The sequence below is a fragment of the Pteronotus mesoamericanus genome, unplaced genomic scaffold (assembly GCF_021234165.1).
Source record: "Pteronotus mesoamericanus isolate MK-2021 breed Mesoamerican mustached bat unplaced genomic scaffold, CSHL_Meso_final contig_73, whole genome shotgun sequence".
Lineage (NCBI taxonomy): Eukaryota > Metazoa > Chordata > Mammalia > Chiroptera > Mormoopidae > Pteronotus > Pteronotus mesoamericanus.
In genome coordinates this window covers 35,117,197-35,130,323 of record NW_026555245.1, presented here as the reverse complement: position 1 = coordinate 35,130,323, position 13,127 = coordinate 35,117,197, and the positions used below count along the sequence as shown (strand labels likewise).

Here is a 13,127-nt window from a genome sequence, read left to right as displayed (position 1 = left end):
TTCTTGCCATCTCCTGCTGCACAATCGAAATCAAGAGAAGCGGCAAAGCAGACTCAGAAGAGAAAAGGTTTACTAAAAACGAGATGGGGGGGGAGGTTGATGCATCGAGGGACATACAATGGCAGAGAGCATGGCTCCTTGAAATGCTCCTGGGGTCTGGCTTACATAGCGTTGAGTTTCTTTGCACAGGTGCCGAGTGGGCCTTTTGTTCTCCAGGTTCCCGCCATGAGCTGGCATTGACTGGTACAGATGCTGGTGCCTTGGTTTGGGGATTACCTGAAGGGGAACCTGATCTTACCTAGAAGAGGCGCAGGGAGTAACCGAAGGACACTCCCATCCATCTAAAAGAGGCTTAACCGGTCTAGATCCACCATTTTTCTTTATGACATGATTAATAAATGTTAACTAAATAAATATTTATTCAGTATATAAATGTGTGTTTCTCAGGAGAAGGCTGGCCTCGGTAGCCTCCTGTTCCAGAATGTGACTTCTCTTCTTATTGATGCTTACATGTGCTTAAATGTCCCTTGCTCACTTACAATAAGAACAGGTTGGACCAGGTACTTAAACCCTTTTGATGACTAAGTTGAAAAATATCAGTATCAATTTAGGGAAAATACAATGTTATATTTTTCTTTGGTTTCCAGCCATCTTATTCAAATAAAACATTTAATTGTAGACTTGCATTTAGGGGGCAAGAAAAAGATGAAAACAACTTGCCCTGTGTACCTTAGTTTAAAAAAATTAAAATCCATACTTTATTCATATTTTAACAATTTTTACCTAATGTGATTTTCTGTTCTGGAATCTCATTCGGAATGGCACGTTACACTTAATGGTACTGTCTTCTTAGACTTCTCTTGGCTGTGACAGTTTCTTGATGGTAGACTTTTTGTTATCGTCTATGGTGTCACTTTTTAAATGTCATTTTCCAAGTTTTTGTTACCAGTATAAAAAGAGGTGATTAATTTTTTAATATTGATCTTATATTCAGTGATCTTGATAAGTTTATTTTTAAATTCTAATTAGTGTATCTATAGATTCTTTTGTATACTATATATACACAATTATATCATCCGTAGCTAATAAAAAGAACTAAGATAGTCAACAGGAGATTTGAATAGGCTTCTCACAAGTAAAATATCTAAATGGCCAAGAAGTGTATGGAAATGTGCTGAACCTTATTAGTAACCAGGGAATACAAATTAAAACTGTAATGAGGTATCACTATATACCACTAGAATGACTAAAATGAAAAAGACTGGCAATACCAAGTGTTGCCAACGGTATGACACAACTCTAACTCATATACACTGATAATGAGAATGTAAACTGGTGCACACATTTGGGAAATATGTTTGATATTATCTACTAAGTCTGCACAAATATGTATTCTATAATCCAGTTACTTCATTTTAGGCACACACCTAACAGAAGTATGTATAAAGCACTTCTTAAGTATCTTACTTTTTTAAAGTAAAGTATCATACTATTTTTAAGTACTTCTTAAGTACTTTTTTAAAAGTATCTTACATATTTTGTATGTAAGTATTAAGTATGTACAAGATACATACAAAGGTTTCCATAGCAGAATTAGTTATAATGACCAAAAAAAATCAGGAGAAAAAGACCCCGATGCTCATAGGCAGTGGAAAGGATAAAACACTGGCATATATAAATGGATATGAAACACTGATGTAATTTAATGAACTATAATGACATATAGCAACATAGATGGATCTCACAGACATACCATTGAGAGAGCAAGTAGCCGTTTATACGAAGTTCAAGAACAGACAGAATATAGGATTTTAGAAAGCAGTACTGACATGAGGAAGGAAAGTACTGAGGGGGAAGGAGAGAGGGATAATATATGGGAGAGGACAAGACAGAGATTTTTGTTCTGTTGGTAGTGTCTGTGTCTTCACTTAATTTGTGGCTTTGAAGGTATGCAGTTTTTATTTTATAATTTTTGAGCTGTATTGTTAAGATTTGTGCATGATTTTCAATATAGATTATATAAACTTTCTTTTCAAAAGGGTGAATGAGAAAGTCTCCCTTTTAAGTATCAAAATACTTACTAATCATCAGAGAGATGCAAATTAAAACCACAATGAGACGTCATCTCACACCATGTCAGAATCAATAAGTCAACAAACAAGTGCTGGCAAGGATGTGTAGAAAAGGGAACCCTAGTGCACTGTTGGTGGAAATGCAGACTGGTGCAGCCACTGTGGAAAACAGAATGGAGTATTAAAAAAACTAAAAATGAAACTCCCTTTTCAGGATTCTTAGGGTTTATTCTCAGAAGTGGAATTTATTCCCAGGAATCCTAAGAATCCTGAAACAACAAAGAAAAAATATGCACCCCTATGTTCATAGCAGCATTATTTACAATAGCTTAAGTGCCCTTCAGTAAATGAATGCATAAAAAAGCTGTGGTATGTTTATACAATGGAATACTATGCAACAGTAAAAACGATGGAACTCTTACCTTTTGTGACAGCATAGATGGGCCTAGAGAACATTATGTTAAATGAAATAAGCCAGTCAGTGAAAGGCAAATACTGTGTGATCTCACTTATATGTGGAATCTAATGAACAAAATAAAATAACAAAATAGAAACCGAAGCACAGATCTATGGAACAGGCTGACAGCTGTCAATGAGGGCTGGGGGCAGTACTGGATTTAAGAAGGTGAGGGGATTAACCAAAGAACTGTGTGCATGACCCAACGGCATGGACGAGGAGATGGGATTGCCTGAGGGAGGGCAGAGTGGGGCTGAGTGGATGTGGGCAAAGAGAGGAAAAGGCGGGGCGGGGCGGGGGGTGGGGGGAGGCGGGAAACAGTTGTAATGACATAAACAATAAAAAACACACAAGGAAACACTCTCAATGTAGAGCTTGCTGCTTTTTCCAAAACATCTCTGAAAAAATTGTTTTGGCTTAATTTCTATTTTGTCAAGGTTCATAAAACTTCTCAGTAACTCTTCATCTAATTTATCATTTTTATAAGCCCCTTTCCTTCAAAAAATGGTGGGAGAAATAAAAAGGAAGTAGCTTTAATTTTGATTCCTGGAAACATGCATAGATAATCATGTTTAAAAGGAGAAGAAGGAACCTCTGTGAGGTTTACAGTAAAGTAGCTCCAGAGCCAAATGATAATTTCAAATGGCTGGGAACATCATTCAAGTTTTACTTTCTGAATGTCATTTTGCATCGCTGAGAAACCTCATTAACCAGAAGAAACTGGTTTAGGGACAGGAAGTAGTTCTCCATACCACTGAAAGTTGGTAGGAAAGAATGCCTGCAGACACAATCTCCACAGAAGGCGAAGTCAAAAATAGCTTCCAATAACAATGGAAAAGATGAGACGAAAGGGCCAGGGCATTAAGTCTGTGCCATGTGTGCATGCATTAGACTGGCCTAGACTCAAACTTTCCTGCTACAGACACGTTTATATGAATTTTCCTGGTTATTGGGATACATCTTTAATAAAGTAGGGGAAATAAAATAAAAGATGACGTCTTACAAAGGAAGAGATTTTAACCCATTCCTAGATAGACTTGTGCTGTGATTATCACCAGATCCTCAGGCGAAGAAGAGGAGAAACTTCACACTGGCACTGGAAGAGAAGTATTAGGAAACCCCACATGAACACAATAAGAGGAATTAGGAGGAAGACATATTCTCTTTGTATTATTCTGCATCCATTCCCTTTCTTCCAATTCCCTAGCTGTGGCCTTTATTTTCAACCTCCATGAGATCCTCTGGACAAGACTTCTCCTTGTCTCTCCTTGCTCCCCTTCACCTCCAACATTTTTGCCTAGAGCAAAACTCCAGTCCCTTCTCTGCTGAAAACCTCTTAAATTAGGTGCAAACACTGAAGTCTGGCATTCCAGAGCCTCCACAATACATTTCGAGTGGATTTTTTTCACCCTCAGACCCCTTGACGTTTAACACTTAGTCTGTCCTCAATTTGAAGCTCCTTCTAGTTGCTCTTCACAAACTTGTCTATTCTCCTGGTTCTGTTCATGCTGCTCCCTCCATCTAGAGCTAAGCTGGCCATTATGGTAGCTATTAACTACATGTAGCCTACTGAGCACCTGGCTAGTCCAAACTGAGCTGTACTCTGAATGTAGGAATATGCATTATAGTGCAAAGTCTTAGTATGAAAAAGAGGAATGTAACTATCTCATTAATAGTTTTATATTGCCCTGGCTGGTATGGCTCAGTGGATTGAGTGCCAGCCTGTGAACTGAAAGGTTGCCGGGACACATGCCTGGGTTGTGGGTCAGATTCCTGGTTGGGGGCGTGCGAGAGGCAACCAATGGATGTATCTCTCACACATTGATGTTTCTCTCCCTCTCTTTCTTCTTCCCTTCCCTCCGCCTAAAAGTAAATAAATAAAATTTAAAAAAGTTTTATTTTGATTACATGTTAAAATGACAATATTTGCATATATTATAAAAATACACTATTAAAATTAGCCTCACTTGTTTCTATTTTTACTTCTTTAATGTAGCTACTAGAAAATTTAAATTACCTATGTGATGCTCATTATATTTTTTTGGATGGCTCTGGTCTGCAGTGCCCTCCACCATGACACCTTCGCCACAGCCACCACTCCCGGTATTAACCACACCACTCCTGCATGAGGTGCTTTGAGTGTCTCCTTATCCTCCCCAACAGTTGTAACTGCTTTTTCCTTTGAGAGTCACCATCGCCACCTTGCCACCATGTACCTCTTTGAAGGCATTGACCATGGTCTACTTTGTACTCTAACTGTAATATGCGGAGAAGAGCACAGGTTCGCTGCAACCCACTCATTTTATTAGCTGTGGGCATGTTATTTAGCCTCTCTGAGCCTCAGTCTCTTGCTTGCTCAAAGGAGGATGTAATAACCTACCTCAAAATGTTTACTATGAGAAATATTCAGAGAATGGCATATAGTAAGTGCTCTGTATATGGTAACTTATATTACTACTACTAATACTACTGCTATTATTTTTATTCCATTAGTTTATGAACTCACTCAGGGTGGAGAATCAAAGGCCTCTTGGTTTGGGGAGGATGAACAGGCTTTTTGTCACACTTGGGGAGGCCAGCTCTACATAAGTTTGTAAGTCACACTGGAGGGAAAGGCCCCAATGACCAGGGTCCTTGGACTACCTCTCTACCGAGTATAATAGACTGTCTGTAGGTTAACTGACCTCTCTGACTCCTTGCATTGGCCTTTGTGCTGTGAGCCATGGATGATTCCAAACTAATTCAAGAATCTTTTTTGAATAACTGACATAACTGAGCATTTAAAGATGAAACAGCTGAGAGATGATTCTGCTCTTTCTATAACTCATTGTATGGAACCCATGAGATGGCTGAGGTTCTGTTCAGAGCTGGTGTGCAAAGGTCAAGAGGCAGAGAGACTGAAACCTACATAAAAGGCAGAATAACCAGAAAAGCTGGGGTTTACTGGTGGTTTTTTAGTGCAGATTAACCTGTAATGGAAGAACACATTCATTGGGAGAAAACTGGAAAACCACAGACACAAAAGAAAGTAATCTCCCTTTAGTTTCACGAGTCAAATATAACCACTAATAAATGTTGGTATTTTTAAATTTTTCTCTACATACTTTGAGATAGTTGTGCTGTATGTACAATTTTATGTCCTGCTTTTGAACATAACTGGGCACTTTTTATTTTCTAATGACACAAGTAACATATGTTCATTATAAAAAAAATTTTTTTAATGTGAATAAAACAAAAGAAAGCCTAAAAATTTAATTAAATTTCTTTCAAACAAAAATGTACACTAAATTATAAATGCCTAATAATCTTATCTCCCAGATATCTTCTTATCATGGTGAAAAGCCCAGGTACAAGCAGTATAAATGTACACAGGGAAAGATTTGTCTTCTTTGATGCATCCTCAGCCTTCAGCATTCTCCCCTAGGACTATTATTAATAGAGGAGTGAATGTACCTAGAGAAAAAAGTTATATATGTGTATTAGCATACATATCTATATCTTTCTATTAAGGTACAAACAAATGATAATACCATATCCATTATTATATGTATTTCTCTTTTTATTAAATATATCTCAGATATAGGTCCATATTAGCTAACTTTCTTTTTAATGTCTATATATAGTATTCCATTTTGGTCTGTGCCAGATTATTACTTAACCAATTCCCCTAGTGATGGATATTTAATTTGTATTTTTTACTGTAACAGTACGGCAACATTCATATATGTTTGTGTAACATATCATGTATAATATATATACATACATATAAACATGCTTCTGCAGGAATATCCATAGGCAAATTTCCAGCCTTAAGTTTGCAAGTTAAAGGAACATTTGTATTGCTTGAAAATTTAAATTTTGAAATATATTGCTAATATCTATGTGGTCTCTCCTTGTGAGCTATTTTGGGCTTTCTCACAGCATGGCAGGTTCAGGACAGTCAGACCATTTACACGGGAGCTGAGGGCTTCAAGAGCAAGATGCTGCATAATCTTTCCTGAGACAGCCTCAAAAATAACACACCATTACTCTACCACAAAATTTTGCCCAGATTTGAAGGAGAAGGAGGCCACCTTCTCATGGAAAGAGTCAAAGTTATACTGAAATTATCACATGGAATGGAAGACATTATTTTGCCTATATTTGAGAAAACAATCTTTCCCACATTCTAAAAAGCTTGTATAAATTTATAATTTTATTGAGCATGATTAGAATACCATTTCCCCATGCCCTTTGCAAATGTTATTGATGAAAAGTGGCTATCTCATCACTAGTTTGATTTATATATTTTTTATTAACATTGAACAGATTTTTATATCTTTATTGGCTCCTCATATTTCTTTTCTGGCTATTTATAAACTTTTCTATTGTATAAAATTTTATCAATTTTAGGAGCTCTTCATAAGTGAAGAAAAGCATCTTTTCCTTATTGTGTGTTGTAACTATATTTTTTATGTTACTCTTTCTCTTTGAATTTCCTGGTATGTTTTTGCCATACTGAAATTTATAACTTGTTAATAGTCATATTAATAAATATTTTCTATTATAGTTTTGGGGTTTTATATCTTCCTTACTGCAATATTATTTTTTGAAATCTCCAAATTTTTCTGATTTTGTTTATTTTACCTCATAATCTGCTCCATATAATGTTATATGGACTATGCAGAATTGAAATCTTCCTCACTTTCCTGAAAATAACTCCCTTTGTCAATTTATAATTTTTTTATGTACTGATTCTAGTTGCTAACATTTTTTCCCAGATTGAAGCTTTTCTCCAGTGCCAAAATTCCCCCAAACTTCTCATTTCTTGTGACTGTATCTTATTCAACAAAACCTGGAGTTTTTACTTTTATTTCTAATTATTTTCTACATATGTTGAGTTTGTACGATTCTCATTTATGTTGTTTTATATAATTAAAAAAATTTAAACTCCTTTGTTAAACATGTTAAAATTTTTATCTGTTTTGTGTGGCTGTATTCCTGGTATATTTTCAGTATCCATCGAGATATTCTGCTTCTTATTCTTATTTTTCTAAAAGTAACTTTGTATGAGAGTCAATACCATTTTGTTGTTTAATTTAATAGGAGCTTATTTTTCCTGAACTAGCAGTGGTCGCAATGGTTTTTCTAACTTCACGGAGTTCTCTCTTCAAGAGTTGTTTTTGTGTTCAAAACCAAGAATGCTTGTTTTTTGAACTGTCTACCCCTACACTAGCCTGATCTTCTCTTTTCTTTTCATGTTCCTTCTTTCTTTCTTTTTGTAAAAAATTTAAGTCCCCCCCCCCCCAAACCCTAGTTTATTTCAGCATCAGCAACATCTCAGCCATCACAAAAATAAGCTCTGCCGAGGGCAACAGAAGTCTCTAAGGCGAGGCGAAGGGCTCAGCAGCCATGCGGTGAGCATAGGAGTGCATGGTGGGCACTGCCGCCTCAATAAGTTAAGAAGCAGCAGGGCTGGTGTCCTTGGTAGGTGTGGGCCAGGCCTTCTCTTCTGGGCGGGCACGAGGTCATCAATGGCCTGGCCCTGCTCCAGCCACTGCTTCAGCCGCTGCTCCAACTGCTGCTCCATCTCAATAAGCAGCTTCACGCAGCCCACCGCCATCTGAACCAGCTCCACCTCCGAGAAGCCCAGGCAGTCTGTGCTGGAGAAGTCAAAGACCGCGCCCACAGCGGCGGGGTCTACGCCACCAGAGCCTGGCGTCTGGAGCTGCAGCCTCTCGAGCACCGCCGGGAACTTCTTGTGCTTGCCCAGGTGGGGCAGCTTGATGTGCATACCTGCCCGCAGCCCCGTGCCCAGGTTGGATGGACAGGTAAGGATGTAGACCAGGTGAGGGCTCCACATGAACTCATAGTTCTTAGACTTCAAGGGTGTCTCAATTTGGGTGAGGCCGTTGCATAACCTGTGAACACTTCCTTCATGTTGTCCCCCTTCTGCATGGAGATGACCCACAGGTGGTCCTCTTCGTTGATCTACACCAGGAAGGTCTTGCTGTCATTATGCCAGATGCCCTGGGCGTCAGGCCAGTCCAAGGCCATGCCCAAGGCCAGCAGCAGGGGCGACATGGGCTTGTCGAAAAGAAAGTGGTCGCTGATGAGGGGCTGCTGCTCCGCCTCAGTCATGCTCTTGAGCGAGTAGTACCTGCCACCCAGGTTGCCCTTCAGGCTCGACAAGGCTTCCACGGAGAACTTCTCGATGTCTCAGAGCTCCCTGCCGCTGCAGGGCGGCAGCAGGCAGAAGCTGTGGATGCTGCGGCCCGTGTGCACCTGCGAGCTCAGCACATAGTTGGGGTCCAGGTCGTCGCTGCCCTGCAGGCTGTCAGGGTTGAGGTTGGTCTTGTGCTCGTCAATTGACTGGTAGCTGCCATGCTGGTACAATATATGCTACTGGGATTATACCCTAAGAATCCTGAAAGACCAGTTCAAAAGACCCTATGCACCCCAATGTCCACAGCACCACAATTTACAATAGTCAAGTGCTAGAAGCAACCTAAGTGCCCATCAGTAAATGAGTGGATCAAAAACCTATGATACATTTACACAATGGAATACTACCCAGAAGAAAGAAAGAAAGAGCTACTACCGTTCATGACGGCATGGATGGAACTGGAGAGCATCATGCTAAGCGAAATAAGACAGGGGGTGAAAGACAAATACCATATGATCTCACCTGTAAGTGGAACCTAACCAACAAAACGAACAAATGAGCAAAAAAGAACCAAAGATATGGAAATAAAGACCAGTGGGAGGTAGAAGGGGGGTAACAGGGAAAAGAAGGGGAAGGGTCAAGTCAAGGAACATGTATAAAGGACCCTTGGACAAAGCCAAAATGGGGAAAGGTTGAGGGTGGGAGATGGGGGATGGGTGGGGCAAGGGAAAATAGTGGCGGGTAAATGGAGAGGATTGTACTTGAACAATAAAAAAAAATTTTTTTAAATAAAAAGAAAAAAATAAATTCTTTGCCAATAAAAAAAAAAGTGGTGGTACTTACGTATACAATGGAATATTATTCAGCCATAAAAAAGAATAAAATCTTGCTATTTGTGACGCTATGGATGGACTCATTCGGATTATACCAAGTAAAATAAATCAGAGAAATACAAATATCAAGTGATTTCACTTATATGTAGAATCTAAAAACAAAATCAATGAACAAAAAAGACAGAAACAGATTCATAGATATGGACAGCACATTGGTGGTTGCCAGATGGGAGGAGTATTGGGAGGCTGGGTGAAAAAGATGAATTGATCAAGAAATGCAAGTGGGCAGTTACAGAATAGCCATGGGGATGTAAAGTACAGCATAGGGAACACAGTCAATAATGATGTAATAACTATGTGTGGTGCCAGATGAGAACTAGACTTTTTGTGTAATCCTTTTGTAAGTTATACAAATGTTGTATACCTCAAACTACGTTGTATACCTCAAACTATGTTGTATACCTGAAAATATGTTGTATATCAACTAATTGGATGAAAAACAAAAATAGGAAACATAAAAATGACAAAAGAAAACTGAAAATGAGAACTGAAAATGGGAAATTCCTCAGAGACAGAAAGGGTGAGATGGCCATATAAATAGTCCATACTGATGGAGAAAGTTCATTCACATTGGGAACCCTGTGTGAGGTTTTGCTTCGGTGCCTAGGTGGAAGTAAACACCACTGTTCCTCTGATCGTCATGGCCCAGAGCTACATCCTCTGCACAGCTTTCCTCTTCTGTTTCTCTACCACAGCTCTTTCCATGAGCTCTAATGTTCTTCGACTCCAACAGAGACACAGTATTTCAGCCAGTCAGACTCTCCTACGGCAGTTGAATGGAACCTTTCAATGTCACCTCGAGGACAGGATGGACTTCAAGTTCCCGGAGGAGATTAAACTACAGAAGTTTCAGAAGGGGCAAGCCTTATTGGTCATTCATGAGGTGCTCCAGCAGATCTTTGATATTTTCAGAAGAAATTTCTCTAGCACTGGCTGGAATGAGACCATCATTAAGAACCTCTTTGTGGAACTCAGTTGGCAGGTGGACCATCTGGAGACAGCCCTGGAGAAAATCATAGAGGAGAAAAACTTCAGCTGGGAAAAAAACACGACCCTGTTGGACCTAAAGCAATATTACTTAAGGATTGTACAGTACCTGAAGGCCAAGTCATATAGCAGATGTGCCTGGACAATAATCCAAGTGCAAATCCTCAAGGACTTTTCCTTCCTTTACAATCTTACGGGTTTTATCTCCGATAACTGAACATCTGTCAGCCTGTGCCCCTGGGAAGAAGCAATGCTGACTGTGACCTCAGGCACTCCAGCCAGTCACTCTTTGATGGACAGCTAATGCACTGCCTTTGAAAGGACAGTTAGACTTTTCAAAATTTTATTAAATTATTAAATTATTTTTAAATTATTTAAACTTTTACTTTGGAAAATAAAATTTTTGAAACAAAGTCAACATGGCAGTTTTTATTTCAATTTGATTTATATAACCACCACCATTAAAATTTACAGGGCACCTATTAGATGTTCTTGCTAAAGTATGCCTGCAAAGTAGTACTGGCCTCTGTCTTCAGGGAATTTAAAATTCAAGGAAGCCACATGGAATACCCAAGGTAAGAGACAATAAGGGGACCTTTATCTTACTGGAGGATAAATGTGGCCTGAGCCTCTATAAAATTAAAATTGGAGAGGCAGGTAGGTGGCTCTGGAACTAATCCAGGGTGCCTACTGCTTCTACTCTGTATCCCAGGCTCTCTGGCCCTAAAGTTAGACTTTGACTGGCTTACGGGGTAACCCTAGGAATATCTTGTCTCTGTGTTCACCATAAACTCATCCCTCTCATCTCTGGGGTGCTCTGCTCACCATCCAAACCCGCAAGATTTAAAAATATTTATGTGCTGCCCACAAGGCTAAGGGTGAGAAGTCCCAGGCAATTCTATAACACTGTTAAGTAGCAGCACCTTCATTTTAGTCTTCACAGGACAGCCAAGACGTAGGGGTTCCTGAGGGAGCTGTGGGCTCTGAGTGCTCCCAGGACACAGATAGCAGAGGGAGAAAGAACTCTGCTGTATATCCCTGACATCTGGTTAGGTTTTCACCCCATTTTTTTTTCCAGAAAAGCAAGTTTGCTCCTGATCTCCCCTGCTTTGCTTATACAGAATTTCAGGAAAATCTTACCTGATTTTCCTCCTGCTCTGCATCTGTGGATCCATATAGTCCCTAGGGCCAAATCCTGGGCAAGGGCAGAAAATTAAGTCATTTCGGGCCAAGTGAAAAACCAGGATGCATGAGAGAAAGAGAAATTCGGGTGAGGTAGAGAAGGTACTAAATTTCCCCAGGGCTTATACTGGGAAAATCAAGTCTTCCTCAGAGCTCTCCGGGCACAGGGCCAGCATCACTGGATTTCTGTCTTTGTGTAAGAACCCTTTGGGTTTTGGGTTATTATGACTGTTCTGTTATGAGCAGGCTCTGTGCTGAACTCTTATGCACATAACCGGATTTAGCCCTCTTTGCGAGCACCCCGCTGATAGACACAACTATATTATTGCTATTTTACAGGTCAGGAAACTAAGTCTCAGAGAGATTTACTAACTATCTCAAGATCACATAACTAAGTGGAGGTTTAAAAAATTCAAAGGGAAGAATCACATACGATTGTATTTGTATCTAGGCATTTTCTCCTAGAGCACGATAGAAGTCTGAGTTCCTTTTAAGAAAGTCAGCCTAGAGGGGAAGTCAGTCAAATTTTGAACACTGCTAAGTCTTGTGCAGACAATGAACTTGGGGCTCCCCCTTCTGACTCAGGATGGGTAACACACTGGCTACCGAACAAAGATGCTTCACCCTGGTGGGTCTGCTGCTGTAACACCACACCAGTCACAGTCTCAGAAAAACAATAAACTTTCTCTTTCCGTCCAATTCCTTTCTCTTTGTGACCCCACACCCCAGAGGTGCCAGGAGCCATTCGACAGTCATGCTTATTTTTGCCTGGAAATCAAGACAAGATTAGCACATAGAAATGCAGAGTAATAGGCAGTGGCTAGAGCAACCAAGAAGATGCTAAACCAGTCTCTCTCCGTCAGGGATCTCCAACTGCCCACTGCTTTCTCTGGGCCAGAAAAGGGAGGCTGGGGCAGCCCAGGAAAGTTCTGTGCTGTACGTGTGCTGGGGCCCAGGACAGAGAAGAGGCTTCTTCTGAGGAATTATAAATAATTGTGCCACATCTGAGCATGTTGGCCCATCCAAAATAGCAAAAGTATGTCCATTACCAGTAGCAGATAAGTGATCATTAATATTAATTTCAATAAGAATGAGGGAGGCAACCCAAAGTGTATATGTATTTGCATATGCTAAATAGATAGTTACATATGAGGGTGTAGTTTATAAATTTATTCAAGCACTAGAAAACCTTGCAAGGAGAGCCCTCATTGCTTAGAAAAATATTGGATGTTGTAAGTGTAGCAACACAAAAGACAGTACAACACCAGTAGCTTGTTTTTGGGAGGAGAAGAGAGAAAGAGAGAGAGAAACTCACTTGATGGTCTGGAGCGGGATGCTCTGTGGAAAGGGACAACAGTAAAAAATGTCTGGTGAGGGTGAATAAAGGACTT

At 39.8% G+C, this 13,127-nt stretch overlaps 1 protein-coding gene and 1 pseudogene across 1 annotated transcript; one reads left to right on the top strand and one right to left on the bottom strand.

Moving 5' to 3' along the window:
• Positions 1 to 7,855: 7,855 nt before the first annotated feature.
• Positions 7,856 to 10,209, bottom strand: LOC129078370 (creatine kinase B-type-like; annotated as a pseudogene).
• IFNB1 (interferon beta 1) lies at positions 10,208 to 10,771 on the top strand. Its single transcript, XM_054583290.1, has one exon. The coding sequence runs from the start codon at positions 10,208 to 10,210 to the stop codon at positions 10,769 to 10,771; it is 564 nt and encodes a 187-aa protein (XP_054439265.1).
• The last annotated feature ends 2,356 nt before the right edge of the window (positions 10,772 to 13,127 follow it).

What these genes read in the sequence shown, in the direction of transcription:
- IFNB1 (XM_054583290.1), top strand. Translation starts at nt 10,208, where the DNA reads ATGGCCCAGAGCTACATCCTCTGCACAGCTTTCCTCTTCTGTTTCTCT.